A 26,992-nucleotide genomic window follows, 5' to 3' on the forward strand; every position below is an offset into this window, starting at 1 on the left:
TGTTTAATATGTATGCATAATAAAAATTAAATAGCTTAAATAGTAAATGTAAATTTTTTTTGAAGATTTAAAGAATCTGGAAATTGGTTTCTGTATTATTTTAAAACTTTAAAAATATAAAAAGAATTAAAGTATTTTTAAATTTTCATTGATGTACAAAAAAATCTTTCCATTATGAATTATATTAAATGTAATGGAATTTTATTAATATATATTTTGTCATTTAAATTGATTAATATCATTTTTTGCCTTAGATTTAAAGCCATCCTCCTTTCGATGATTTACTGCGCGGCGTAATAGCTACAAGCTTCTCTCTATCATTATCTTTGTTACTGTCTGAGGCAATCGTTAACGACGGAATAATCGAAAGTTTAGGGCTATGTGAAACTTTCGGTCGTGCTCTGATTGAACTGCTTCCATCTTTGACGCTGGTAAAGGATGTACTTGTGACAGTAGTCGCTGCGGGTTTGCTTTGACTTTCTGTGGAAGAGCTAGGAACAGTTTTTGTCATAGTAGAAGTAACAGTAGTGGTGGATTTTGCAGTAGTAAAAGTAGCAGTAGTGATTGTGGGGATAGTGGATTTGGCAGTAGAGGTCTTCGTAGTGGCAGAAATAATTGTTGCACTAGACGTAGTAGTAGCAGCGGTAATAGTAGTTGTGGTTGCAGTCGTTGACGTGGCGATAGTAGTTGTAGACGTAGTGGAGACAGCCGGAGCAATACTCGTAGTAGACATGGATTGAGTAGAAGTTGATGATTGTTCTAAAGAAAAAAGAAAAAAAAAAGAAAAAGAAATAATTGAGCAATATATATATATGCATTATATGCATTATATTATTGCTAATATATATATATATATATATATATATATATATATATATATATATATATATATATAAGCAATAATATAATGCATGTGTACAAATTAATGCGATAATAAAATATAAATAATATTTTGTAATACGATGCATATTTTTGATGATTTTAACGTTATGTTATGATCGCCTTATTTTTAATAATATTCATATAAATAATATTTATATAAGCAATTCATGCATATTTAAATTCTGTAAAAAAATTACCAGTTGGTGACTGAATATTCGGTTGAATAGGTGCTTTCCTCTTGATCACTCGTGGTGGTGATGTGCGAAGTGGTAACAATGGCGGTACAGCTTTCGTAGTTGTCTCGTTAACAAAATCAACCGAGGATGTAGGTTTAGGCTGCGTAAAAAATATTCTTGTAAGAAATGTTTCAATTTTTAATGAATAATTATCTAATATTTTATCGTAGTACATTAGATCGATTCCAAAATTTTTTTAAATTATTTAAAACTGACTTTTTTTTTATTTGTATATGCTTAGAAATTAAATTGTTTTACTTTGATGTTTTATGTTAATGTTGTTAATTATCAATTTAGCACCTGAAGAATGGATTCAAACGGTTGTGAACCGATGCCGTTTCTAATCGGTTCCGAAGTTTTGCTTCTCGGAGTTTTAGCATTATCATCGGTTTCGACGATTTCATGCAGGACATGCAGTATCGTCGCCGCAGTAGTTTCTGGTAATTCGACCGGGACGACTGGTGGCAGTGGACTCTTTTGTGCCAGACGTTTTGCCTCCTCCATCGCTCTCTTCAAGCTCTGCTGATTCTGCAGCGATGCCCTGCTGGTGCTTTTGCCGATTTGCGAGCTTTTAACTACGTTTGTTACGACCTATAAAATCATGTGTGACGGACATAACTTCGATTTTTTTATATTAATATTATGAAAGATCTCACAATCAGAGAGATCTCATATATATATGTACCTGATTCCAACGATGTTCAGCCGAAGTTAATACAGCTAATCTGGCGACTCTTCTCCATCTTTCAACATTATTTTCGTTTTCGCGTTGTTGAAGATCCATTTCTTCTTGAAGATCACTGTCAGCTGGATTTACAGGACCTGCTACTTGGAAGTCTTTCATGAGCCTTCGCTCCCAGACCTTCATCTTCTTTCCCAGTATAGCTAGACAAGAAGCAAAAACATATGTGTGAGTTTTAATATGGTTTTATATTAAACTCTCTTGGCAAGGAAAGTTTTAATTTTATGCTATCGTTTATTATTAGCAATTGATATTTAAAAGTTGAAAAATGTCAGTATTTACACAAGAATACCCACTCTTTTCTTTTTTATCGACATCGCCAATATCCATGCCGTTTTTGTGCAAAACGTCCAAAAGTTCGCATCTCCATGATGACAGATCAGATTTAAGTTCGTGAACATCGTCTTCAGTGACAGGTTCCATCTCATGCTCGCTGTGCGCGTTCACAATGTAACGCCATATCAAAGCTCTCATAACAGCTCCATATCTACATAATATACATAATAATCGTGACATAATAGGTGCTTTCCATTTACATCAAAACTCAGATAAATCTCACTTCTGTCTTTCTTCAACATTCATGTTAAAGAAAGACAGAAGTGAGATTTATCTGAGTTTTGATGTAAATGGAAAGCACCTATTATGAATAGCAAGAATACGCGTACGTAACTAAATACGCTTTTATCTTCACACAACACATTGCTTGCAGATTAATAATTAAATAATTATTAATTCCTAACATTAACTAATTTTTATTAATCATTAGAATATTAATTATTAGTACTTATTATCAATTAATATAAGAAAGTAAATTTTATTTCATATTATTTTGCTTATTTTTTTCAAAAGATTTATTATATCTCACTTGTGTTCGCGTGCACGTCGACGTTGACTGGAATGTCTACCGATGGATTTTTTCTTCAAGCCGAAGAATCGGAAAAGCAGCTTCGGTGGCGGAAAGATATTGAAGGGCGGCGGAAGAGTTCCGCTGTCCTCGAAGTAGCTCATCCATAATTTCGTTCGCGCAAATTTCCACTCCGTGTCAGAATGTTCCTATCGCGTCGATGTCTCCGTTAACGAGATCATGAATATCATTCGAATCGGAAACTTACCTCGATAACAGCATAGCTATTGCTCATCATAGCTATCAGTAGATTTAGCAGGACAATCACGTTGATGACGGAATACGATCCGAACATCAACAGGCCCCAGAATCGAGTGTACGACTTGATACCTGAAAATAATAATATTGGTGTCTAGAAAATGATGGTTGTTATAATCGGTAAAATAAAGACGTAGATGTTATAACAAGAATAGAAAGATTACTTTTGCTTGTTTAAATCATATGAATAGACGTACCAGTGAGTTCGAAGGTTTCGATGCCGACCATACCAAAGCTAGCCCAGAAGAGGCTCTGACAAGACTCGAACAAATTGCTGAATCTGAAAATATTTAACGAGAAATCTATTTAAAATAATATATTTGAATAAAAAGAATAATTATGTTAAAATTATATTTAAAAGAAAAACAAGAAAAATTGCTCAATCTTTTCAAGAGAGATGTTCAAAAAATTTATACAAAAATTTATTCTCGGCAAAGATATATATTTATTATATGTATTATGAAAGGTTATTGCCTTGATAAATAATTCAATATTATAGATTTGACAAGGACGCGCGGTCTGTTATTTTTTCATGATTATTAGATGGTACAAACACATGCACACACATGCACACACGTGCGCGTATCAGAGATGTGGCTCGAAAAGAAGGAAACGAGCGCATCTCTCTTCCGCGTGTGGCAATTCGATTATTCCATTCACCTTCTCCATCTTAAGCAGGCATCACTGCCGGCGTCCCACGAGGGATCTAACATTCCACTATAACATTTGTTTTTCTCCAGCTCTGCAAAGTACCACAGTAACTGGTTCAAGCCGCAGGCGAAGGCGAATAACACCAAGGTATAGATAAAAAAGAACTTTACAATGTCGATCACCATTCTGCCCAGCGATATCTAAACAAAAATCACAATTTTCTTTGATTTTATAAAAAATATTACAAAAAAGAAATAAATATTGTACAATTCTCTGCATTTATTGTATGTTATTAGAATCAAGATTATTATAATATTACAATTATGGATGCAGAAGAGAATTCTGAAAAAAAGAGATCAGCGCATATACCAAAGAAAAGAGATTTTTGACAAATACGATACCTGAAGCGGCCCCAGGTGTGGATTGATGCTGAAAAGATGGACAAGTTTCAGGGCACTGAAAACATTCGCCGCGGCAAAGAGACCCTCCGCAATCAGTTGCGGATCGAAATCGCCCCAGTTCTCTCGCGGTATCAAAGCGGCAGATGGATCCATTCGTATCTCGGTACGTTGTTGAAGATAAGCCGCCAGTCTGAGAACACCGGTTGCCAGGTAGAGCATGTTTCTGGTGAAGTCGATAAAATTCCACATGTCCCGTAAATAAGACCTTAGACCGTCAATGTATACCTTGAAAAATTTGAAAAGATGCGTCGATTTAGATACATAAACATATAGAAAATACGTAGAAAGGAAAATTAAAGTTAGTTCATCGAGTATGCTTACCTCTCTTATCTCTTCCCATACGAATCCAAAGACGTAAAGCACGACGATACCTTCCAGAGGAGTAGGAGCTGCGCCCCTTTGCCGAGCTAAATAAGCTTCGAGATTTCTCTTCATTTCCTGAGTGCCTAGAAGTCTAACGATTTCCACTTCCGCACGCTGTGACACCAGCATGAGTATAACTATAAATACATTTATTGTTATGTATCAATTATTGATTAAGTAACGATTTATTGCTTTTATTGTTTCTCTATAGCATCAATATAAATTTCTAAAATTGTGTTTTTTGTCCTATTTACAGTTAGTATTTTAAAATATTAAGCTTACATAAAAAGAATAAATAGGATGACGCATGAACTAAAAATTTCATGAAAGGTCTTCGCATAAGTCGTCCAGTTTTTGACTCGGGCATCAGATAGTATATCATACAATAAAACGGAAATAAAACTGCCGTTTTCACAAGAATACCGACTCTTTGCATGGTTGACATTCTTCGAAATCCGGGAACACCTTCGTACCTTTGAATCAAATTTAAATTAACTTGATTAAAAAATATTTAAAACATTTTTATTCTTCGTGTAATTAGTACAATTACCAAATTGCTGCCAAGAGTTGTTGAACGTGAGAATGCGAAACGAATCTCTTTTGTTTATATTCAATAGCCTGTTCCAGTCGAGCCAATTGTTTGCTGAGCTCGACATTCTCTTCCTTAGGATCATAATTTAAAATGGTATCCAGTTCCATGGTGGTTCGAACATGTTGCAATAAATCGACCGCGAATCTATTCGGAACGAGATTACGATTATATCAATGTATAAAAAAGTATATCTGGACAACATTTCTCTGCAATGAAAAACTTGCTTTTCCACTTGTCGTCGCAGTTTCATGTATTCGCCTCTACTTTCCGGCTCCGATATGGCTAATTCTCTGAGTTCCCAGCTCAATCGAAAAGCCGTCATTAGAGGATCCGTAGAGCTCAGAGCTATCAAACTTGGACTCGCTAAAGCTTTGTATTCGGATATTCTGGTGGATGACAGTCTTAATGGATCGCCTAAAAGAGGTGACTTCAATTATCAAAGTAAATTGTTTTCTCTCGATAAATTGTGCATTTTTATAGGTTCTTCATAATGAAATAAAGTTTATCAGCGTCTCTCTCTCACCAGTAGCTGCCTGAAGGCAATCGTCGCAGCCGCATCTCACGTCGTGTGGCATCGGTAAAGTGGCTCCTCTGTCCAGTAAAAGCTTTAAGATTTCATAATTATTACGTTGCGCTGCGAGTACTAAGGGTGTCATGTCCATTGGATATCTAGCCGATGCTGGATCAACCTTCTGCCAACTGTGGATAATCTCCTTTTCAGCTGCGATCCGAGGGAATGAGAATAGCAAAGCAAAGATCAATGCAAGAGAATCGTTAAAAATTTTATTTATTGATTCAATTCTAGATGTATACATTTATATATTATTTATCGGAAGTTGAATTCTCATTTCTAATAATTATGGCGAATTATTTTCGATGCAATATTTATTTTATGTTATATCATCTATTATTTCAAATAGAATCAAAGTGATAAGATAAAAATTAATATTCGTGTAATATTTCAATTTTGCTTCGATAAATAATTCGGTTTAAATCGATTAAATTATTCGATCCATTGCCTGATAAAGATAGGGGATAGAATCATCATTTATTTCTATCTTATTTCTCATTTTATGCACATATGATGTCATATTATATCTTCATATGTAAACAGCCGAACATTACGGCTTCCCTTTTTCCTACATTTTAAAAACATATATGTGCTCTGAGGCAATAATTGGGGTGAATACGATTTGAATTAATCTCATCCATTGATTTCGTATTCTTTCGCTTAGTGCGTCGCGAATTAGTCGCATTTTCACGTGATATTTTGATTTTGCCTTCACAAGTGACTCGATTCGAATCGGTTAAAATTGATACATTCGAATATTGAAGTAGTATGCTTTTTTAATATGCATTTGTAATTATAATTTTGCGATTGTGAAAGATTATCTAGATATATTATGCGTGTTAATTTTTCGAGAAGGTCGATTTTGATTTACCATTTTCGATCACTTGATTTGCCGTAAGAAGTTCTTCGTGTTCTAGCAATAGCTCGACCGCCTCTACAAATTCTTGATCGATGGCATGGAGCAGGGCGTCCTTGGTTTCCACTCCCATCACAACGAGCAACTCGACCATCTCTAAATTTTCTGCTTCTAACGCTAGTGTCAAAGCACCGCGACCTAAACTGTCCACACAATTCATGTCCAGCTGTTTTCCCTGAAATGATTGAACGTGTATGTCGTGAAAAGTCATTGCTTCATTTTACAAAATTGCTGTTAAAATTTTTATCCGCAAAGTGTTTTTTAGATTTTAATCATAGATACATATCAAATATAACGATCAAGTTTAATTAAATTATAATTTTGGCAATTTTTTTTCTATTTGGAAAAAAGCTGTCTTTCTTATTAAAATATAGAAACCTCTGTATTAAAAAAAAATGACAAACACTTTGCAAATTTATAGTAATTTCTTTTGTCGGAATTCATGTTTACTTTGCCCTTATTCGCAAGTTGCAGAAGCCTTTTCACATTGGGCAGATCACCTCTCTCCACGGCCAATAGGTACTTTTTCTCCTCGAGGTTGAGTGGACGTGGAAGGTGAAGCACATAATCATCCGTGCCCTCAGTTGTGGCCTCCATGTCCTTCTTGAACTTTGTGTCGCTCATTTCGCGAAGTTTATCTTGTTACTTTGACAACAATTACCTCCACATTTATCCAAGTCGTTCACAAACAACCATCGAAATTATCTTTCTTCTTTTCACCGATACACCAATACCATGACAATAAAACATTGAAATAATCGAGAACGGACTTTGGAAAAGACAAAGACAGAGATCCCTTTGAAGGAAAAGGCGATTTCCTCGCGTGAAGGAAAACGATCGTTACGCTTTCGGTTGAAATATTATTCCATTGAAACTCGTGGCGCGTGACACTTGTTATATAGGGGATGATGAAAATTAAATTACGCGTATTAACCCAGACCCTGTCTGTTCATTCTGCGGATGCAAGTGGGGCAACCATCGCCGTCACCGTTACCTGTGACTGTACACCTGTGAATAATTTGCTTATCGATATCTTGTTAGATTGTTTACGGATTGCACTTGGAATGAGAACGCGAATGGGTTAAAACGAGGGAAAGCCGACGCGCAAAGTGAACAGACCGCTAGTCGCGACAGCTAAGCCAGATATAATTCCGTAAGGTATTTGTGCATTACATAATACACTCGTCAACAAAATTATCGCATAGGTAATTTCAAATTTTCGCGTAACTTCAAATAAGTATAACTCCGTTAAAAATGGTCGTATTTAAAAATTTTTTTTTTCATTCTCAAGCTTAAAGCCTCTATTTTGAAAATCATTTGTCAGATTTAGAATTTATCCTCCCCCCCTCTCGTCATCTCCTCAAAAGTAAGGACGTGTTACGTCTCCAAAAAATTGCATACTTTGATATTCCACGGGGTGGAATAAATTTTTTTCGCAAATTTCATGATAATCGTAAAATATGGACTTTTATGTGTGAATTTTAAAAAAAATTTTTTTTGTACGATTTTTTTTCGCGGAGTTACGACGTATCAAAGTTACCTATACATTTTTGTTCATTTACCGCCAGCATTAGCATTACCCGATGCGCACCACGAGGAGGTTGCTGGTCGGATTTGGCGCATCGTGTGTGTGTGTGTGTGTGTGTGTGTGTGTGTGTACTTTTGAGGAGATGACGAGAGGGGGGGAGGATAAATTCTAAATCTGACAAATGATTTTCAAAATAGAGGCTTTAAGCTTGAGAATGAAAACAAAAATTTTTCAAATACGACCATTTTTAACGGAGTTATACTTATTTAAAGTTATGCGAAAATTTGACATGAAATTACCTATGCGATAATTTTGTTGACGAGTGTATATCAGTAGCGACACACATGAGATGACAATCCCATTCTGCGATCGGTATAATGCATATTCCGAAAATATTAGATATATCTTCTCTTATTGTAGCTTCTTTGGCTTCAGATTTGAAGATTTCTTTTTCATAAACGCTAACGTCGAGAGAGATTGATATTTTATTGTTGACAGTTTTTTAATTTTTAACATTAATATTCTTGGTTCTCTAAATTTCGAATTAGAATTTCCTACTTGAAAAATTTTGAAAGTTTTAAAAATATTATCATCGATTTTATCATCTATTTTATATCTCTGTTTCATTTTAATTATTCGAGAAATCTCGATATTTTTGTGGAATCATAAAAGTATCGAAGAATAATGGGAACATTCGATATCTTTGTTCTTTATTTTATTCGAATGGTTCTGAAATTTTTCTAAATTATTTCTATAAGCTATTCAGTATTAATAAAGTATAAATCAAAAGTCGTTAAAATCTCGTTATTATAAAATGTTAAAATGTTTGTATCGATATTAGAATCATATAGACGAGAAACAGCGGAGAATACCGCGAACGTTGCATAAATATTTGATCCCCTATTGGCACAACATATTCGATGTGGTCATGTTGGGGAAACATTCGAGTTGCAAAGCAAACCACGATGTTGAGAAACAGTGACCAACAACAGCTTATTAATGGTAGAACGTTTAACGATCCTACACGAGAAGGATTCATTACGTGGAATCCGTATTAAAATCTTTCTTCGTATGATTCATTGGCTTTTCCGTGACGTGATGATAGTGACAATGATGACACAAGTGAAACAATGCGGTGGTTGGAAAGTCGAGGGTTGCATTATAACGAGATGAATGGATCCGGGAAGAAAGTGAAAAGAAAGAGACAGAGATTGTTTGCATGGTGGCTCCGTCTTCTCGGTCACGGTCTTGATGTTTGCTCAGTGTAAAGGATTTGATATCCATCGATCATGAGCCACTCACATCCTTTGGCCGGCTCTTTTCGCTTCTTATCCGTTTATCCCTTTATCGCTACGTTTTCTAGTGTCTCATTTATATCGCACGTATACAAACCGTTTTAAAGAAAGAGAGAAGTCATCTACTGTATAAAGCACATAAAAAAAGGAAAAGAAAAAATAAATAGATTGTGACAGTTATTTTATTGCTCAGATAGAAATAATTTTTATAATCATTTAAGAATTGTTAAGAATTTTTTTTTTAATTTCAAGCATTAAAACCGATGATACGTTTATACGTTTGTAAATTATGAGAATCAAGATATGTATCATTAAAATATATATGTATAATTTAAACATGCTAATGTCATAAGTTAAAAAGTCAAAATTGAGCCGAGAAAAGTTATAATTAAAAGTGAGCTAATAAAAATATAAGAAAAAATTGTGCACATCGATATGAATTAAAAATCAAAGCGTCAATGATAGAAGATATATATCTCGCTCGTAGTTTTACTTTTTGTTCATAAATAACGTCACTATATAAATAGCGTCGCAAAGAAAGAACGCGACAGGTGAAAGTCGTGACGACAAAATAAGAAGACGCATCTTTCCTCACTCTTCTGCGCCGTCATCCTACGGAAGAGGGAAATCCTTTCAACGACGGAAGGAAAAACACGATCAGTTGGTTGACGACGACAAGGAAAAAGGGGCGACGAGAGGAAATATCCGCGCAATAAATCGAAGCCACAGCAGTGAACGCATTTCAGTGTCTCGTCCTGTCTTCCGGACGCATTTCCTGATCCACATTCACGCAAGTTATCGAAATGACGTCTCGCATTGACGCTTTGAGGATATTATGGTTGCTGTTGATTCTCGCAACCCTTCTCGATGCTTCCCCGGCGATTAAAAAGGAACGCAAAGCACCGGTCAATTTCCGGTTTTCCAAGGATCAAAATGCGGAAGCTACGAATCACGGAGGTATGTAATTTTTATTCGCAAGAATACAAGAGTTTTTTTTATTGAGAACAATAAAAAATCAATCAATGTATAAACAAGATTATTTAATATAAAGAAATTATAAAATAAATGTCAAATATTATATACATATTAATTTTAAGAATTGTACATAGTTTTGCAATTGATTGCCTTTATATTAGCTCTATAAATTTTTGATAATTTTGATTCTCCGGTGGATTTTTAGCTGCAATTTTTAGCCATTTCAGGATTAAAATTGATTCATACTGTAACGGTCGTATTTTCGGACGTTTTTTTTGCAGCGCGGATAGATCGCCGGTGCAAGGTTCGTTGGAAAGAAAATACGCGATGTGTTTTAAACGAACGTATTTATTCGAATAGATAAGTGTACAGAGTATGTGTATGCGAATGTGCGTGGGTGTGTGTGTGTGTGTGTGTGTGCGTGGTGAATAATTACGCTGGCTGATTAATAACGCGACAAATGCAGTTTCGTCTTTAATTCCAGTCTTGGATCGCGGACACCTGTTTGTGTTTACGGCGCGTGAGGCAGCGCGTGTTTTTGCGGCGCTTTTTCCGCGAGGAATCCCCGCGGTTCTTGGAATCCTCGGGTTCTCGGAATCGACGGTTGCTTTCGCGAGAATTATTATTTCCTCGACGATCCGATTTAAAGTTCGCGTTCGGTCTACTATAATCGGTGCGCTTTAATCACAGCGGCGGATGCCGTGATAATTGTATACGCGTGTTGCGCTTTGACGGCGGCGGCGGAGGCCGCGATATTCGGATGCGCTTAGGCGTTCGGTGATAAAATACGCGGCGGCGGAGGCCGCGATAAACGGGTGCGCTTATGTGTTCGGTAATAACATACGCGGCGGCGGAGGCCGCGCTAAACGGTTGCGCTTCTGCGCTCGGTGCGGTTGATACGTGCGGCGGCGGAGGCCGCGATGATCAAATGCGCGTATGCGTTAAATGTTAAAGTGCGCGAGATAGGATCGCGTCGCGAAGGATGGTGATCGCGTTGCAGCTGGGTCGAGAACACTCGACTCGGGGCGGCTCTGAGCTCCACCTTCCGTGATGGCCCAGCTGCGGATTAGGCGGTTTGCACTTGTACTTCGGAATCGAGATCACTCGGCTAAGACGGAGCGCGCTCCACCTTTCGTCCTCTGTAATTAGTGCCTGGTAGGATTTCTGGATTGCTGCTGAAGCGTACTGCTTAGAGCGGATCAGGAATATAGGTGATTAGACGCCGAGATGTGCCCTTTTTATACCGACTAATTGCCCGCGTCGGCGCGCGGCGGTATAACCCCTTCCGAACGGTTTTTCGGAAACGGTACGGTCGGGTCCGTTCGGAGGGGTTCGGGTTGAGCGCCGAACGCGGGTTTTCGCCGGTCGGCGGTTCGGGCCACCTCGGCTCTGATCGGCGGTGTTCGGCCGTTTTGAGCCCTTAACGGCTCTGGGCCGTAATGAGAACGATTAAAAGGTGGGCGCACCGCGCCCCTGCCTCTGCCCGGCGGGTGTTCTGCCGGGCGGCAGCTTCCGGCTGGTGTTCTGCCGGGAATTAGGAACGATGCATCGGGATGCATCGTTACAATACATACACGAGATATAAGAGAAAATTTTATCATACATGTTTAATTAAATAGAGAAATTATTATATTATTTATATACTAGAAAACTGGATACAAGTAATATTCATAAATCAGTATATTTGCATACATGTCATATTCTCTTTTATACGACGGAAATGTGGATGAGATAACCGTTTTTGACATTGACGAGCGGAAATTCAATCGCGAGAACGAAGCTTTTGCTGGATTACGCAGATTTGCCATCGATCGTGCTAATTTATATGCGCCAGATTATTAGAAGCGTATTCGAATTGTTTTAAAAATATATGGTAAGCGAGATATATGCGTTTATTGTATTTACTCGTCAATTTTTTCTTTTTTGCGCGCGCGTTCAAATTTATTGTTATTTTCCTTTTCTTCTGCTTTAAAGTTGAAATAATTCTGTTATTTATAAGCAGCATAATAATTCTATTATTTATAAGCGCAGTTTACGGAATTTACAATGCGTCTGTAGAATAACGGCGTGAGTTGATTTACAATATATTAAGAAAGGTAAAAGATTGAAATACCCTGCGTAATCTTATAATGCGAAGCACAATTGATAATAAGCTTCCCACGCGCACTTCCATTTTTCGTCAAACGAGAAAAGCGGAGATTCCATCTCCGATATTTCGCGTCGATGTCATCTCCCTGAAGAGAAAATATAATATCTTCAAATATATACAGCCATCTTTTTGAATCATGCCGCGAGAGGCGAAAGTTGTACAATAGAGAGTACAGCACGTTTGTCAGAGTAAATGATCTTCTTTCCGATGTAAATCGAGAGGCTCGTTAAACGCTGCCTTTATATTTTACTCGGTTGATGCTGGCAGCTTTATTTATATTTTATTCGAAAACAGGCGGTGACAGACATCGCGAAGAGGGTGCCGGTTCGAAACACGAAGAGGATCACCACGACACGCACGGTCACAAAGGCGACAAGGTATAACGCTCTTCGTTCTCCCGACGACCATTGACGTCCAAGCCGTTGTCATCGACGTGGTCGACGGTTTCTTTCTTTTTTTTTATCGTCCGTAATATAGGAGCTCCCCTTTCTCTTCCCTGCGCTACCGCGGGAATATTTATTACACGGTCGTTTTTGCACGAATATCGCTCCCGAGGAACGAGACAGACCTCTCGGCCTATATAGATATATATTTCGCGCGCAACTATTAAAGTATCTTACCTCTTTGTGTCGGTATCGAATGTCCCCGATACCGCTTTATGTTCCTGCGAATCTCTCTCATTATTATTATCCTGAAAATGAGCGAGGATTTCATTCTTTATGTCGAAATTGACGTTCTAATAATGTCACGTTCCTGTCACTTTTTCATGAAACGGAGACTTTGGCTCTGTGTATCCCGCAAGATAAATGTCTCCCGTTTTTCTCTAATGTCCCGTTATTATCGGATCGATCCTTAACGGCAATCCGTAATATTCAATTCCTCGTTTATGTTAGAAAATGTTATGTAACTTTTCAATAAGATATATCTCTTGATTGGGGGGAAAAAGGGTTACAAGGCTTTTCACGAGTTTGAGAAAAGCGATAAGGGCCATCACGACAAGGAGAAGCACAAGCACGAATATGACGAGGAAGAGGGCGAATCGGACAAGAAGCACGAAGAAGCTGGACATTACGGTCAGGAGCATCACGGTGAGGAAGGCGAGAAGGATGCGAAGTTCGACGAAGAGGGGAAGCACCAGAAGGGATACAGTACGAAAGGAGAACACAGCGTCTTCAAGAAGGTACGGGTCACGTGATGCATGTCGTTTCTCGTCGTTCAACGAAATTAATTTCTTTTTAATGATATAAGACACGCGTGCTGTTATTTAAAAGACGCATTGATCGCGGTTTTCTCATAATACCGAAAAATACGATAAATACTTGTGCAGACATTAAAGCTTTTCAAGATTACAAGATCAAGTATACATAAGGCTTCTGTTTTTGATTTTCAGAATTATTCTCTGGGCTTCTATATGTGACGATCTTATATGTGATATAATCTCATATCTGATATAATGTAATTTCAACACATTACGTTACGCACATATTAATAAATCGTTTTTGAAATTGTGTTGATTTCATCTACATAGTCGACGCAATTTTGCTATCGACATTACAATAACAATTAATTAAATTGAATTGTTTTTTCAACGCTTTATTGTAAATATGAATTTTATTAAATGTGCTAGTTTGTAGAAAAAAAAATATTATTTAATTATATTTTTAATAAAAACAAAATAGTACAAGTTAAATTTTCTCTGATATATTTTTTTCTTAATTTCTTGGATTAATATATAAATTGTCGTTTTTCAAGGATGAATATGAGAAGAAACATGATTTTTATGACGAGTATCACGAAGACGGAGGAAGCGAAAAGCATGGTGGTTGGCACGAAGAACATGAGGGCAAAAAGGGTGGCCATGAAAAGAAAGGCCATCTGCATGCGGGACATCACGAGGTAATTAAAATAATTAAATAATGAAAATTATTTTCTGTATAATTAAAATGCTTACATTTGTTATATAAATCGGTTTTTAAAATCATGATGTAATTTTTGATTTCAAGGGACATCGCGGGTTGGAAAAGAAACATGAGGGAGGCCACCATCATCATGAAAAGAAAGGTCACAAATCGGCCGAGGGACACGAGAGCCATCACGATCATCATGAGAGACATGGTCACAAAGGCGGTCACGCATCAGGGCATAAATTTTCGAAATCAAATCATTAATGACAGACGACACGAAACTTATTTTTACATAATTGTTGAACGCATTTCGCTTATATCTATTTTAAGAAAAACTTTGTGGTCGAATCAAGGCTGTACATTTGGAATAATATTGAGTGGAGTATATCAAATGCGCCAAATTTATCAAAAATTATGATAACAATAATATTATTCTTGTCATCAAGAAAATAATATACGAGAAAGTAATATAATTTGCCTGCAGGGATTTTTTATAATTATTATAATGAATAAGTTTTATTTTATTTAATATACACATATATATTTTATAATATTTTTTATTAATAAAAATAATGGTAAGCAATTAAGTAACACATAAAGATATTTAATATATTAAGCGTATAAAATGTAAGTGAAAATGTCTTTAATAAACATAGTCGTCTATCTAGACTGCGAAAGTGTACAACAAGTTTCGAATGTAACTCTGTTTCATTTATTTTATCGCAGTGATTGAGAAAGTGAAAATCTCAGAAAAAAGCGTAAAATTAGTGGTCGCGCTTCGATGCGCGTTAGTATTGTATGTAAACAACACTCGTACATTTCGACGCAGATGTATGGCATCGAGGAGACCTTGAGAGTCTTCCTTTTCTTTAACAATATGAAAGCATAATTTCTATTTTATGAAATGTTAGAAAACTTTGATATATACAATTGTAATGTTATTTTAATTAAAAATTGGAAAATCATTTTTTACATTAGTATTATTTGTAATAGTGCTTATCATAAATAAGTATTAAATATTACAGATTACTGGATAAATTCTAAAAGAAAATATTTTAGTCCTAATTTAATGAGTAAACAATCTCCTGAGAGATCATATTTCGTGTAAAAATTTTAATTTCGATTAAAGTAGACAGATATTCAGATGAAAATAATTAACGCAAAAATTACTAATAAATTACAATAAATTCATTTATAATCATATATAAGTGAAGTGAGTAAGAATTATTAATTTATCACAATTATGTGACGCGTTCAATGATTTATGGAATGTAAAATGATAGTAATTTTGTATACAAGTCTTTGTAATAACATAAAATAATTATATAATTATAAAAAGAATATATTTCTGTGTTACAATATTTACATTCTTATAAAGATATACAATAAAATTATTTTCACCGTGCCAATTATTGTCATTATAAATCTTCACGTGGAATATGTGTTATTGCTTCACATAATGTACGATGTTTCTGTAATTAATGTACGAGCGGTATTGAGATAGGAGTATCCAGAACGTATAGTATATAATCCTGCTGTAAGATTGGTATATTACCGAGGGAATTGATCACAAAGCGCGATTGTGCTTGATGACTCTATTTTCTGGTGAATTTACTCGACGATCAAACTTACTCTGGCAATCGATTACTGTGTGTGCAGTTGATCTGCTGGTATTACACGCAGTGATTGGTTTGGCGCTTATCCTTAACACTTACGCAAATTTACCTGACGCTCTTGGCGCAATTATTCCCTAAGTTTATCACAATTCCATGATTATATGATGAAACAATGAAATATCACTAGCAAGAATAATATATGTAAAGTAATCGTTTAAATGTCACACTTATTGTAAACAATTTTCTATTTCAGATGTACAATATATTCGCATATTATTTCTAAAAAATTTATTTATTATATAAATTGAAGAATTCTACTTCTAAATATATTATATGACGCTGAAAAATTTAAATAAAACTGTATACGTGATGGATTTTTTGTTTCATCTTAAAGATAAAGAAACTACTGTAGAAATGAAAAGGAATTATTTTGTTAGATTTATGTGTTATTTCTATTATTATATTACTAGGGAAGATTTCTCAAGTTTGCGATATCAAAAGAAAAATAAAGCGTTTCATTTGGCGAAATATTTTTCCAAGTTTTTTGCCTCTGAATTATACAATGTCGCATGCTAATAAGAATGTACGTGAAGAAATGTCGCATATAATGAAATCAGTACGCATTTATTCGTCTTGGCGAATACTACCGAGACGATGAATCTCGTGAAAATTGTACTGCGAGATTGTTAAAGATGACCGTTAAAGTTTACCTGTGCAGGATTCATCGTGGGTGGGAAAAAAAGTCGGAGTTGTTTTATGCTCGTAGGTTTTATGACGTAGATCCATGAATTCTGCTCTCCGCTCCTCGAGCGAGAAAATAACCGTACGATTCTCCAGTCACGTATCAATACATCATCGATTCATATGATTCTATACAGAATATCTCGAGTAATCTTTCATCTATAGATTCTTTGATTAATTAGAAATTGATTTTTCCTCGGTGAAAGAAAATATCAAGAGAAATCATCACTTGTCGTAAATTAATAAAATTTACTCGAAATTAAAGAAGAGAAATAAGATTTTGCAGTTTGATTTCTTAAAAAGTCGCTTTTTCTTCATTTTTAATTGCTTAATAATTTAAGAATTATTTGTCACTAAATATGTAGTAATTTAATATGTAATAATTTGTCACTAAATATGCTTAATAATTTAAGAATTATTTGTCACTAAATATAATTTTTTGTTGGAAAATTAATTGTACATTAATTGAAAAGAGAATCTATAGATAGAAAATTATCTATATACATAAATTAAATCAAAAATTAAATTCATAAAATCCTATGATAGATTAATAATTGATGTTATAGTTTATAAAAAAATAGTAAATAAAGAATTAGATTTATCAGAACTATAATTGTTTTGATATTTCGAAATACCATGGTGTTTTCAAATCAAATTTCAATTCACTGAGGTTTCGAAACAGCTGTGTCGAGACAACAGTTTACATAACGCATTCTTTTTAATTACGACTTTTAATTAAGACACAGTCTGGGATTGCTGAGTCTTTGACGCGGTATGCAAGCAAATTGTCCTATTTAGGCTTGAATGCACGTAAAATTCGATGTAATCGCGTGAAAAATCGAGCCACGAAACTTTTTTTCACTTTGGCTGACATAATCAATCTCAATTTCGCCTAACCGAATGAAATTCTTATATACATTTAAGATCACAGCTGCTATCTTAAAATTGTTTTAGGGAAAAATTATTCTAAAATTGACGTAAGAAGATAATATTAAAGATTAAATAGAAAAAATGTAGATCAATTTTAGATTACAGAAGAAAATGTATATATGTACTGAATGATATATAAAATTGAAAATTGCCGTATATATGTATAATATTAAAATCCGAAAAATTTTTCAAAATTTATTTTAGAAACATTGTAAAAAAAAAAGGAAGAGGGAAGAATGAGACGATAAATCAGTTCCGTTGTTATGTCGGTCTAAAATAATGACTTGTGGTCCATTCTTTCCATTATATATTCAATCACCGCTCTAGCGGGATTGTAATTTGCCCTCCCCCTCTTTCCTTCAATACTTTTTGAAGTAATAATCTACGTAACGGCTAAAACCGCAGGAGATCGTGTGTGACTTTATCGCGATGCGCGCCACGTTCCGGTTGCCAAGATGCATTAATAATCTTGGACCGAATTACGAAGAATCAGCATTACGACTACGCGGAAATGTAAAATTTTACACGATGAATGGATTTGTCAGTGACAAATGTTTGATTTCCGTTGATCAATATTGCAAATAATTTGCGACAGCTGCGTTCCACGCGAGCGCGGGACGACGTTACGCTTTTTCGTATGACAAATCGACCAACGCAAGCGCAAAATATTGCATACATAAGTGCTAATGTGTAGCAACCGTCGAGAGATATATAAAAATAACGCGAAAGAAATCGCATAAAGATAAAATTATCGAGGGAATCGCAATATATAGCGTGGGTACATATTTTGCATATCTGCGGATATACATATTTTCCGCGTGTTACGATACTCGATCGCGTAAAAAGCGCGGCGCGTTGCGTAAGGCATGTTAATAATGACACTAAATAATGAGAGACCGGGATGTGCTTTCAGATCGGCTTCGGCCGAGTGACGATAATCTTGTGCAACCGACAGAGAAAGGAGGAAGCCGAAGGAGGAACGGATCAATCGCAGGGCCGATTGTTGGTTCCTTCCACACTCTGAAATATCTAATCGCTGTGAAACTGTCATATCATTCGCGAAAGGTTCTTCTGATAGAGGAAACGACACGATATAATTGCCCGGGCGCGTCAAGATCGCGGTTCAGTCTTTGTCGCGGACTCGACGAGTCATGAAAACCTACCGGAAATCGGTAGCCACGATGCTACCATTGTTGATTCACTTGGTAATATTCCGATAATGATTTTTAAGATACGTCTTTAATAGAAAATGACATGAGGACAAAAAAGAATATAAAGATAATTAATGCGGGTTTAATTAATGCGGGTTATATTGTAGTAGCGTATATCGTATCGTTGTGTAATGATATATATGTACGGTTTACCACGAGAGTAATCTGAAATAAATAATCCGCAGTAAATGTGCAAACGAGAGGGCTGCCAGCAGCAAAGGGTGGCGGCGTGTTTATGTCAACTTTTAATTAAAGCATTGAAGCGACGGAAAATATAGTGGTGTAGTGCTCAATATCGTGAAATATTATACGGGATCTTGTCCGAATTGACATCAATCTAATTAATATGCATGACATATTTAGCAACAATAAATTTTATTGTATTTATGTGAGAACAATTATCGCGTTTACCGCGTGAATAAATATAACGAAATGATGAAGGAAGCATATCTCATATTATCAACTTTTCAAATAAATAAAATTTGATTGATGCTTTGTAGTGATCTCTCGTAAAATGATGCTTGTATAAAATAATGCTTGCAAATTAAATTACTTGTTTATGATATCAAAGTTATAACATGATCGATGTGTTTGCAGCTAACGTTACGAATCGGTGACGCAGTCGCCGTACGCAATGACACGAACGTTGAAGTTGATCCCAAAATTATTCTGGAGGAAGTGATTATCACCGGGAGTGACAATGATACTCGCGTAATAGCGAACGCGGTGGCGGAAGATGCCTCGACGATCAGCGACCAGATACTCTCGCTCTTATCGAAGCGCGAGAAACGGCAAACCGGACATTCGAAGGAGACGTCATCGAATTTGGATCAGGACGCGGCGCAATCGCGCATCGTCGACGTGAATGAGGAGGACGTGGAAAGGCTGAAGCGCGTGATCGCAAAATACGAGCCGCAGAGGATCACATCGAGAAAAACTAAGAGGAAAATTGTCAACGGTGCTCACGGTAAATAAAACGAAATTATTTTTTTCTCTCGACACGGCAGAAGTAAAGACATTCCATATATGTCGGAGAGACGATCAATTTCTATATTTGTTCTTCAGATGTACTACAAGGCAAGCCGACAGGGTCGACGGATCTCGAGAGGACTTATGACGAAGTGCTGCGAAACATATCGCGAAGGGCACCCGAATTGATATCTAGCAATGTTGACGCGACATTGAATCCTTATTTATCTCAGGCGAGAAAGAATCTGAGAGAAATTTACACGCCGAAAGCACGGCTCCTTCCTGCGAATGACGACGAAGCGGAAAAGTCACGTCCCGATATTGACTCTTCGTATACACCGCCTATCCTAAGAGACAAAAAGAGCAAGAAATTACTTAAAAAGTATTCGCAACTAAATCGCACCGTTACAACTCCCCAAAGCTTACCGGACGAGTCAAGACACGAAGAAAATGCTGACAGTAACGAGTCAAGCGCGCCTGAAAGATATTTCAAAGTTCCCAATAGAAAGACGAAGCCGAAAAATGAATCACTGTCCATCGAATCGTCATCAAATATTTATTCCGAGGACCCAACCGAAGAGCCTGAAAGCGAATGGAACGTTCAAAATTCTTCGGTTCAAACCGTATCTCCACAATTGAACAATAATAATTCACACAACGTCTTCAACGTAAATAACTTGAATAATTTGAATTTTCCAAGTGATACAAATACCATTCAGTTACTGTCGAGATATAACAGGATGCCCAGGCCATTCTCCGTATTGCAAGCGTCCGATTCAGCTGTCGTCGGAATACCGTACAAAAAACCGACTCCCTCACCAGCGAGTTTCAATCGTCAACAGGTTGTCCGTTCTTCCGCTAATATTCTTCCGTTGATTGTTCCAACGGAGACTCTTTTCGATGCGCCTGCGGCACGTCGTTACGTCCCGATAAAATACGTCCAACACCCCAAACCTGAGGGAGATTCCACAACGATCGTCAATACCGAGGCGAGTCCGGTGACGAGTCCCGCGAGCGAGAGAACCACTTTTATAAATTATGGTGTACCTTATACAGACGTAATCGGCATCACGAAAAGTCCCGTCAGTGATCAGCGAAGGATATCGTCGGATTATCATGCCACTACGGAGACTCCGACGAAGCAGATTATTGCGAGAACGGACTCTGCGAGATCGATTCATGTTCCAAGTCAAACCTCGTACATTCTTCAGCAAGACAAGGATCCGCAAGTCGTTCGCAAAAATGAATTTCTACCTAGGATTACCGCCTATAATAATCCCGACGACGAAAAATCGAAATTAAACGCGAATGCCGAACTCGCGTTGTATAATAAATTCGCAAGCTTGTATTCAGTACCTAATGTACTTAATGTGCCGAAAGCAGTCACGCAAAATTATCAAAACTTTGAGCAACCGGTGCAACCGTTGCACCCGGTAACTTCGCAATACGTTTCCACTCCTTCTTACGCAACTTTGAAACCTATTTCTTCCCCGATGCTGAAAATCCGACCGATTGCTCCCACTAAACCTGCACTCGCGCCATATTATGATAGCGGATTATTCGTATCGCAGAGAACAGAAGGACAAGAACTTAATGACGATAAAAAGAATGCAGAAAATGTCGAGATAAAGGAGCCTAGTGCTTCAGACGTGGACGAAAGTACAGAGGCTGCTGATAGTAAGAACAATTTTGAAAATCATAAAGCTCAGATCAATCACGGAGCTTCCAAGAGTCACAAGACACTGAATGAACAACGTAAGAAGAAGAATCACGAAGAAGAAGATACAGAGGATCATTATCAACAACCGAAACGCATTTATGACTATCAGGATAAATATTACGAATATGATAAAAATAATAAAGATGATAAAAATGATGATAAACGCGAAAAATACAATGTTCGATATGAAGATAACAAAGATGAAGAAGAAGAAGCCGACGAAACGCAAGGGGATGAATATGTCAATATCGAAAAAAGTGAAGACAAGCGTAATCATGGTTATCAATATAATAAACATAAATACGATAAAGATGATTCTGAAGAAAAGGAACATGAGAAACAACGTGACGATCGTAAGAAATATGATAAAGAAAAGAATCGTCGCGATGAAACTGACGATCATGAGACTGACGTTAAGCATAAATTTATAAGTATCAATAAATACTTTGACGGTCCACGATATAGCGATTACGAAACTCGCGAACCCAATGAGAAATATCGCGATCGAAAGAAACTAGCTCGTGATAAGAAGGATCGGGATGAAGATTCCGAAGATGAGAGCTTTGCCGAAGACCAGCTGGTTGCTCGACGCTCTAAAGATGAACGTGCTCGTAGACAGCGCGAAGAATACGAGAAGAAACAAAATAAGGATAAAACGACGCAAAAGCGCAAGCATCATCATCATCAGATTATCCCCCGAAGAGATTCGCACGAGCAATATGGCGAAACTAATCCTAAGCACGTTCGCGAAGAATATCGACAGCACGTCCAAGGTAATGCTCCTAGACACGATAGCGAAAATGCTAATGAGAAAACACGTGATCACGAACACGGCGAGACTCAGGAACACAGCGAGACTCATAAACACGAAGAGCATCACGAAAAGAAAAAGGACGGAGGAAATCACAAATTTGAGGAAGGCGGAGGCTCGGAACATAAAGAGGAACATCATGGACACGAGGAAGACAAGGGGCACAAAGTAAATTACTCTGACATCGCGTTTTTATCGCGTCATCGAATTTATATCAATTTTGCTAATAATACATTTTTTTACAGGGTTATAAAGTCTGGCACGAGCATGAAAAGGCCGACAAGGGACATCACGATAAAGAACATGCCAGCAAGAAGTACGATGAGAAGGACGGCGAGGAGAAGAAGCACGAGGAGGAGGGCGGGTTCCACAAAGAGCATCATGAGGGCGAAGCGGGCAAGAAGGCAGCAGAGTTTAGCGAAAAGGGTGAACACAATAAAGGACACAGTACGCATGGCGAGCACTCGGTGCACAAAAAGGTAAGAGGCGAAGAGAATTAAATTTCTAGTAGAATAAAATTCTTTTAAACGATATGACGAGATATTTTATCGATATATTCTAATTTATACACAGGACGAATACGAGAAGAAGACAGAGTTCTTCGACGAATTCCACGAGGATGGCGGCATGGAGAAGCATGGCGAGCATCATCACGAACACGAGTCGCAGAAGGGCGGTCACGAGAAGAAGGGCCACCACGATGCCGCCGATCACGAGCATAAATACGGCAAGGAGGAGAAGCACGAGAAGGGGGGTCATCATCACGAGCATAAAGGCCATAAAGTCGACGAAGGCCATGATCATCATTACGATCACGATGAAAAGTACGGCAAGAAGGAGGGGCACGAACACGGGAAAAAGTGGAGCTTCAAGAAGGGCAATAACGGTGGTGACGGTCATAATCGTTGAGGAGGATCTTAATAATAATGAACAGATGGTGGTTTTGCAATTAACATGATTGTGCTCGTGATCTCTGGATATTGCGGAACGGGTCAGTATATTGTGTGTCCGAATTATCGTTGATATCGATCACGTTTCTAATCGGCACGTTACGTATTACACTTTAGAGAGGGAGACGCGTCGCGTGCTATCTCGTCGTTACCTATATTGATCATCTAATAATTGAGACACGGTATATTGTATGCGACGCTTTTAGCTATATATGGTTATCTTTAGTTTCAGTTTAGCAGGAGCGAGAGAGATTATTGAAGAAATGTCGCAGCGAGCGCTGACCGAAGCGAAAGTAACTGATTGACCTTCGCGAATTGAATTTCTTAGAAACCTGGGAAATTCGTACAAGATATCGCGCAGATAAATGTTCATTTTTTCAATTTATTTTCGTTCGAATGTCTCATGGCGTATACAATTGAAAGTAAAACTAAGATTAAAATTTAAAAAATGTAATTAAGGAATTACTCTATGATCATTAATGATAATGACGATATTATAGATCATTAATCATAGTATTATATATATTGATATTTTTTTTCTTATCATTATATCTCTCGATATTACTTATAATATTCTCATATCAGTATAAGACATGTGTAATAAAGACATGTCCATGTTAAAAACTACAATTTTCAATACTGTTATAAAAGACTTTTCAGAATTATATTTCTAATTATTTGACATTATCTTGCAGATATTTCGATCATTGAGATGATGCTTCGACAATGAGATATCCAATGGATATCGCATTTATTATCGATTACTTCCAATTAGAAAGTAATGTAATTAATTAGAAAGTAATACTTCACTATTGTACACAATTGAAGATGCCGATCAACTTTGCTAAAACTGCAATTTTTTTCACTTTTGTTATAATCTCTTGTCTTCTTATTTACGTTTCCGTCATAAACGAGAGTGGCCTCACTTTATGTCGCGTTAAAAAAATTAATATCCACGCGGGAATACAGAAGAGCCATTTACGTCTCCTTAGCGTTCCAACGAGAGGAGACATTGAAGAATTTCTCTTCTCGAATGTCTTATAAAAGTTCTCCAAAAGAGACATTTAACGAGAACGATCGTAAGAATTAATCGCACGAGAGATGCACTCCCGTTTTCGATCTCCTTATCCGTCGTCCTCTCGCGCTGATAACACGCTCTTTCGTCTTCCCTGTCCCTCCGAGCGCGAGTATCGATCGGTCGCGTGGCATTCAACGCGGAATCGCGGGAGGAATTTCAGCAAGAGAGAGAGAGAGAGAGAGAGAGAATCGCGCGGATGCGAACGACAGACGATTTACGACCCGCACTTTATTAAAGACGTTATCAGTCTCCCTGACAGTCGCGATGAAAGTTCTTAAAGAGCAAGAGTTAATATCGGAGCATCGCTAATGATCGAGATATCGACCGGCGACCTTTCGCGTCGGCTGCGATTGACGCTGCCCAGTGTTTAAACCCACTGTGGGAATTGACCAGCGGCTTCACAAGCTGCGTCCATTATCAAACCGCGTGTGCTTTTACGGGACAGATGACGCCGAACTATGCGAAGTGCGAAGGGCCCTTTTTTTCTCCTCTTTATCGCACATTGCACTCATGTACCGGCGCTTTCCGTGTAGGGTGGAATGTATCGAACTATCGATTGTATCCGTGATAAAGGACAAGTTGGGATACATCCCTAATAATGTCGCAGTTTAAATTCTTGAAAGGGAAAAAATACGATGGCGGATATGCATGTTTCTGAAATCGCGCCGGATTCCTGGCAAATCTCAATTCTTGGCATTGCTCGTCGCAAGAATTATTCGTCTAAATATATCCTCGCTTTTACTGTAATAATTTAAAAATGTGAGAGAGTCTCGAAGAAAGAGAGAAGTGGAAATTTGAAATAGATCCCTTTTTTCTCTTTTGTATGAATGCTTTTCAAGTGAATACTATATGCATCGATATATATTGTATATTTATAAAGATCTATCTTTTAGCTTATGTATTTTTAAATTCTCTTCTAAATCAATAGTTCTATGAACTAACTTTTATCCAAAACATCCATTTTGATGCATCAATTCAATTTGCTTTTCATCAGTTTTCAATAGAAATATACGTGATATTTTCCTTGAAGCATTCATGTACGAATATCCTTTAAATTTATTAGATTCGATATTATAAATCTCTCTATTCATAACGTTAATAACGGTTACAACGCAATGTAATATTGAAAATGTTACAATTATTCATATTTGCAAGTATCTAAAATTATGTAAGTACTTCGAACCCAACAAAATCCTCAATGCAACAGGTCATGCATATTCGGTGATATATCGCGAATAATTGTTCGAAATAATTAATTAAAAATAAATAATGTTAGAAACTATATATAGCGATTTTTATCCGCGTATCTTAATAAAGTTGGGATATGAAACATTCGAGTTTCTTAATTATTTTTTGAATAATCAAAGATATATTGTAAATATAGAAAAAAAATAATAATGCATTCCACAACGCACGTTTACGCGAAATATATCTTTACTACATGTAACGAGAATCTACCAAATTTTTCGCTCATATTTATTGGGTTCTCCTCAATTTCATCAGCCAAAATTTTCGCGCTATTATCAGAAAGATGTAAAGCTTTCTTTTCACCGGCGCGGACACGCAAATATTCCACCTCTGGCGCGGATTTTTCTCGTTTTCCGCGAGATATCCGAACTTTTCCGTGGATAGAACTTTTATGATAATGAGCGATAGAGAATCCGGCGAACGAACATCCTCACATTCACGAGCGATTTAACAGGAAATCTCGCGGAAATCTCGCGGTGAAACCGCACATGGTTGATGCGTAATGTATCCACCGCATGGCGAAAACCATAAACGCGCTTAACCATATCATGTGGCTTATGGGGAAACTTTTGCCCGACGAGATCTGAAATTTCTTGCGCGCACGCCTGTGCAGCGACCCTTCGCGAGATGATATCATAATTATAGGGACGAGATTCTTCGGGAAAAGTGTCGTAAAGCAGAAACGAAGAAAGTGAGTTTCTCCGAGAGACGAGACTAGAAAAGCGCAGGGAGCGTAATCTAATGAGAAAGTAATCTCCCCCTCGTTTAAAAGAGAGATTTAAAATACTCCAGGCTGTTGGTTTATACTTGCGATAGAGGATCTTGTAATAATTATTTCTCAACTTTCGCCAGTAACACCGTCTGCCCTTTTACAGAAGCGACAGCTCTTCACTCGCTGCATCTTTACGCTGCTCACGTGGAATATATGACGCGTTTAAATAAAGGTCCTACCTTATTCATCTCGTCCTTTTTAGGATGAATTTCCTATAGAACTCTGTTCACGATAGTCGCACGAAGTTAAATCAAAGCGGCGCTCTTTACTCGCGAGGGCAAAATGACCGGATGTAACATCCAGCGCGCACCGGAAGTTCGTTATACAGAAATACACAGGACTCGAAAAGTGAAACCTACGTCTCTCTTCGCCGTTCCTCTTCATCTTTGTCAAATTCGCTGCTGCAATTCGACGGTGCATGGACGGTGCGTCGTCTCATTGGTCTGTCTCACGCATACACGTGCACGCGGAGGTGTCGCTTCGAGAAAGAAGAAAGGGGAAAGAGAGAGAGAAAGAGAG

At 37.2% G+C, this 26,992-nt stretch overlaps 3 protein-coding genes across 3 annotated transcripts; 2 read left to right on the plus strand and 1 right to left on the minus strand.

Annotated features, from left to right (window-relative positions):
* Positions 1-179: 179 nt before the first annotated feature.
* Trpl (transient receptor potential-like) lies at positions 180-7,566 on the minus strand. The gene is made up of 17 exons (XM_083098407.1): positions 7,027-7,566; positions 6,532-6,751; positions 5,613-5,810; positions 5,314-5,503; positions 5,048-5,233; positions 4,780-4,970; positions 4,456-4,634; positions 4,075-4,359; positions 3,683-3,873; positions 3,220-3,302; positions 2,973-3,094; positions 2,726-2,913; positions 2,157-2,347; positions 1,804-2,003; positions 1,419-1,709; positions 1,080-1,218; positions 180-759 (listed from the first exon to the last, which is right to left on the minus strand). The coding sequence occupies exons 1-17, from the start codon at positions 7,198-7,200 to the stop codon at positions 257-259; spliced, it is 3,531 nt and encodes a 1,176-aa protein (XP_082954533.1). The 5' UTR covers positions 7,201-7,566; the 3' UTR covers positions 180-256.
* An 80-nt stretch (positions 7,567-7,646) lies between these two features.
* On the plus strand, positions 7,647-14,832 carry LOC145971115 (uncharacterized). Its single transcript, XM_083098432.1, has 6 exons — positions 7,647-7,734; positions 9,927-10,356; positions 12,818-12,900; positions 13,470-13,703; positions 14,276-14,419; positions 14,527-14,832. Exons 2-6 carry the CDS (start codon positions 10,203-10,205, stop codon positions 14,689-14,691), a joined length of 780 nt encoding a protein of 259 aa, XP_082954558.1. The 5' UTR covers positions 7,647-7,734; positions 9,927-10,202; the 3' UTR covers positions 14,692-14,832.
* A 4,033-nt stretch (positions 14,833-18,865) lies between these two features.
* LOC145971087 (uncharacterized) lies at positions 18,866-23,360 on the plus strand. Its single transcript, XM_083098398.1, has 5 exons — positions 18,866-18,919; positions 19,523-19,892; positions 19,991-22,593; positions 22,671-22,904; positions 22,999-23,360. Exons 1-5 carry the CDS (start codon positions 18,866-18,868, stop codon positions 23,332-23,334), a joined length of 3,597 nt encoding a protein of 1,198 aa, XP_082954524.1. The 3' UTR covers positions 23,335-23,360.
* The last annotated feature ends 3,632 nt before the right edge of the window (positions 23,361-26,992 follow it).

The sequence above is a fragment of the Camponotus vicinus genome, unplaced genomic scaffold, assembly GCF_025532165.1.
Source record: "Camponotus vicinus isolate PSW18456_S1 unplaced genomic scaffold, iyCamVici1.0 SCAF_1, whole genome shotgun sequence".
Taxonomy (NCBI): Eukaryota; Metazoa; Arthropoda; class Insecta; order Hymenoptera; family Formicidae; genus Camponotus; species Camponotus vicinus.

Bases quoted from the DNA above. Each gene is read 5' to 3' on its own strand.
- LOC145971087 (XM_083098398.1), top strand. From the start codon at position 18,866: ATGAAAACCTACCGGAAATCGGTAGCCACGATGCTACCATTGTTGATT. The intron at 19,893-19,990 runs GTAAATAAAACG...TTTGTTCTTCAG, and splicing joins AATTGTCAACGGTGCTCACG to ATGTACTACAAGGCAAGCCG. The intron at 22,594-22,670 runs GTAAATTACTCT...ATTTTTTTACAG, and splicing joins AGGAAGACAAGGGGCACAAA to GGTTATAAAGTCTGGCACGA.
- Trpl (XM_083098407.1), bottom strand. From the start codon at position 7,200: ATGAGCGACACAAAGTTCAAGAAGGACATGGAGGCCACAACTGAGGGC. The intron at 2,914-2,972 runs GTAAGTTTCCGA...TCGACGCGATAG, and splicing joins ATAGCTATGCTGTTATCGAG to GAACATTCTGACACGGAGTG. The intron at 2,348-2,725 runs GTGAGATATAAT...TATATTATGTAG, and splicing joins CGACGTGCACGCGAACACAA to ATATGGAGCTGTTATGAGAG.
- LOC145971115 (XM_083098432.1), top strand. From the start codon at position 10,203: ATGACGTCTCGCATTGACGCTTTGAGGATATTATGGTTGCTGTTGATT. The intron at 10,357-12,817 runs GTATGTAATTTT...ATTCGAAAACAG, and splicing joins GGAAGCTACGAATCACGGAG to GCGGTGACAGACATCGCGAA. The intron at 13,704-14,275 runs GTACGGGTCACG...TCGTTTTTCAAG, and splicing joins AACACAGCGTCTTCAAGAAG to GATGAATATGAGAAGAAACA.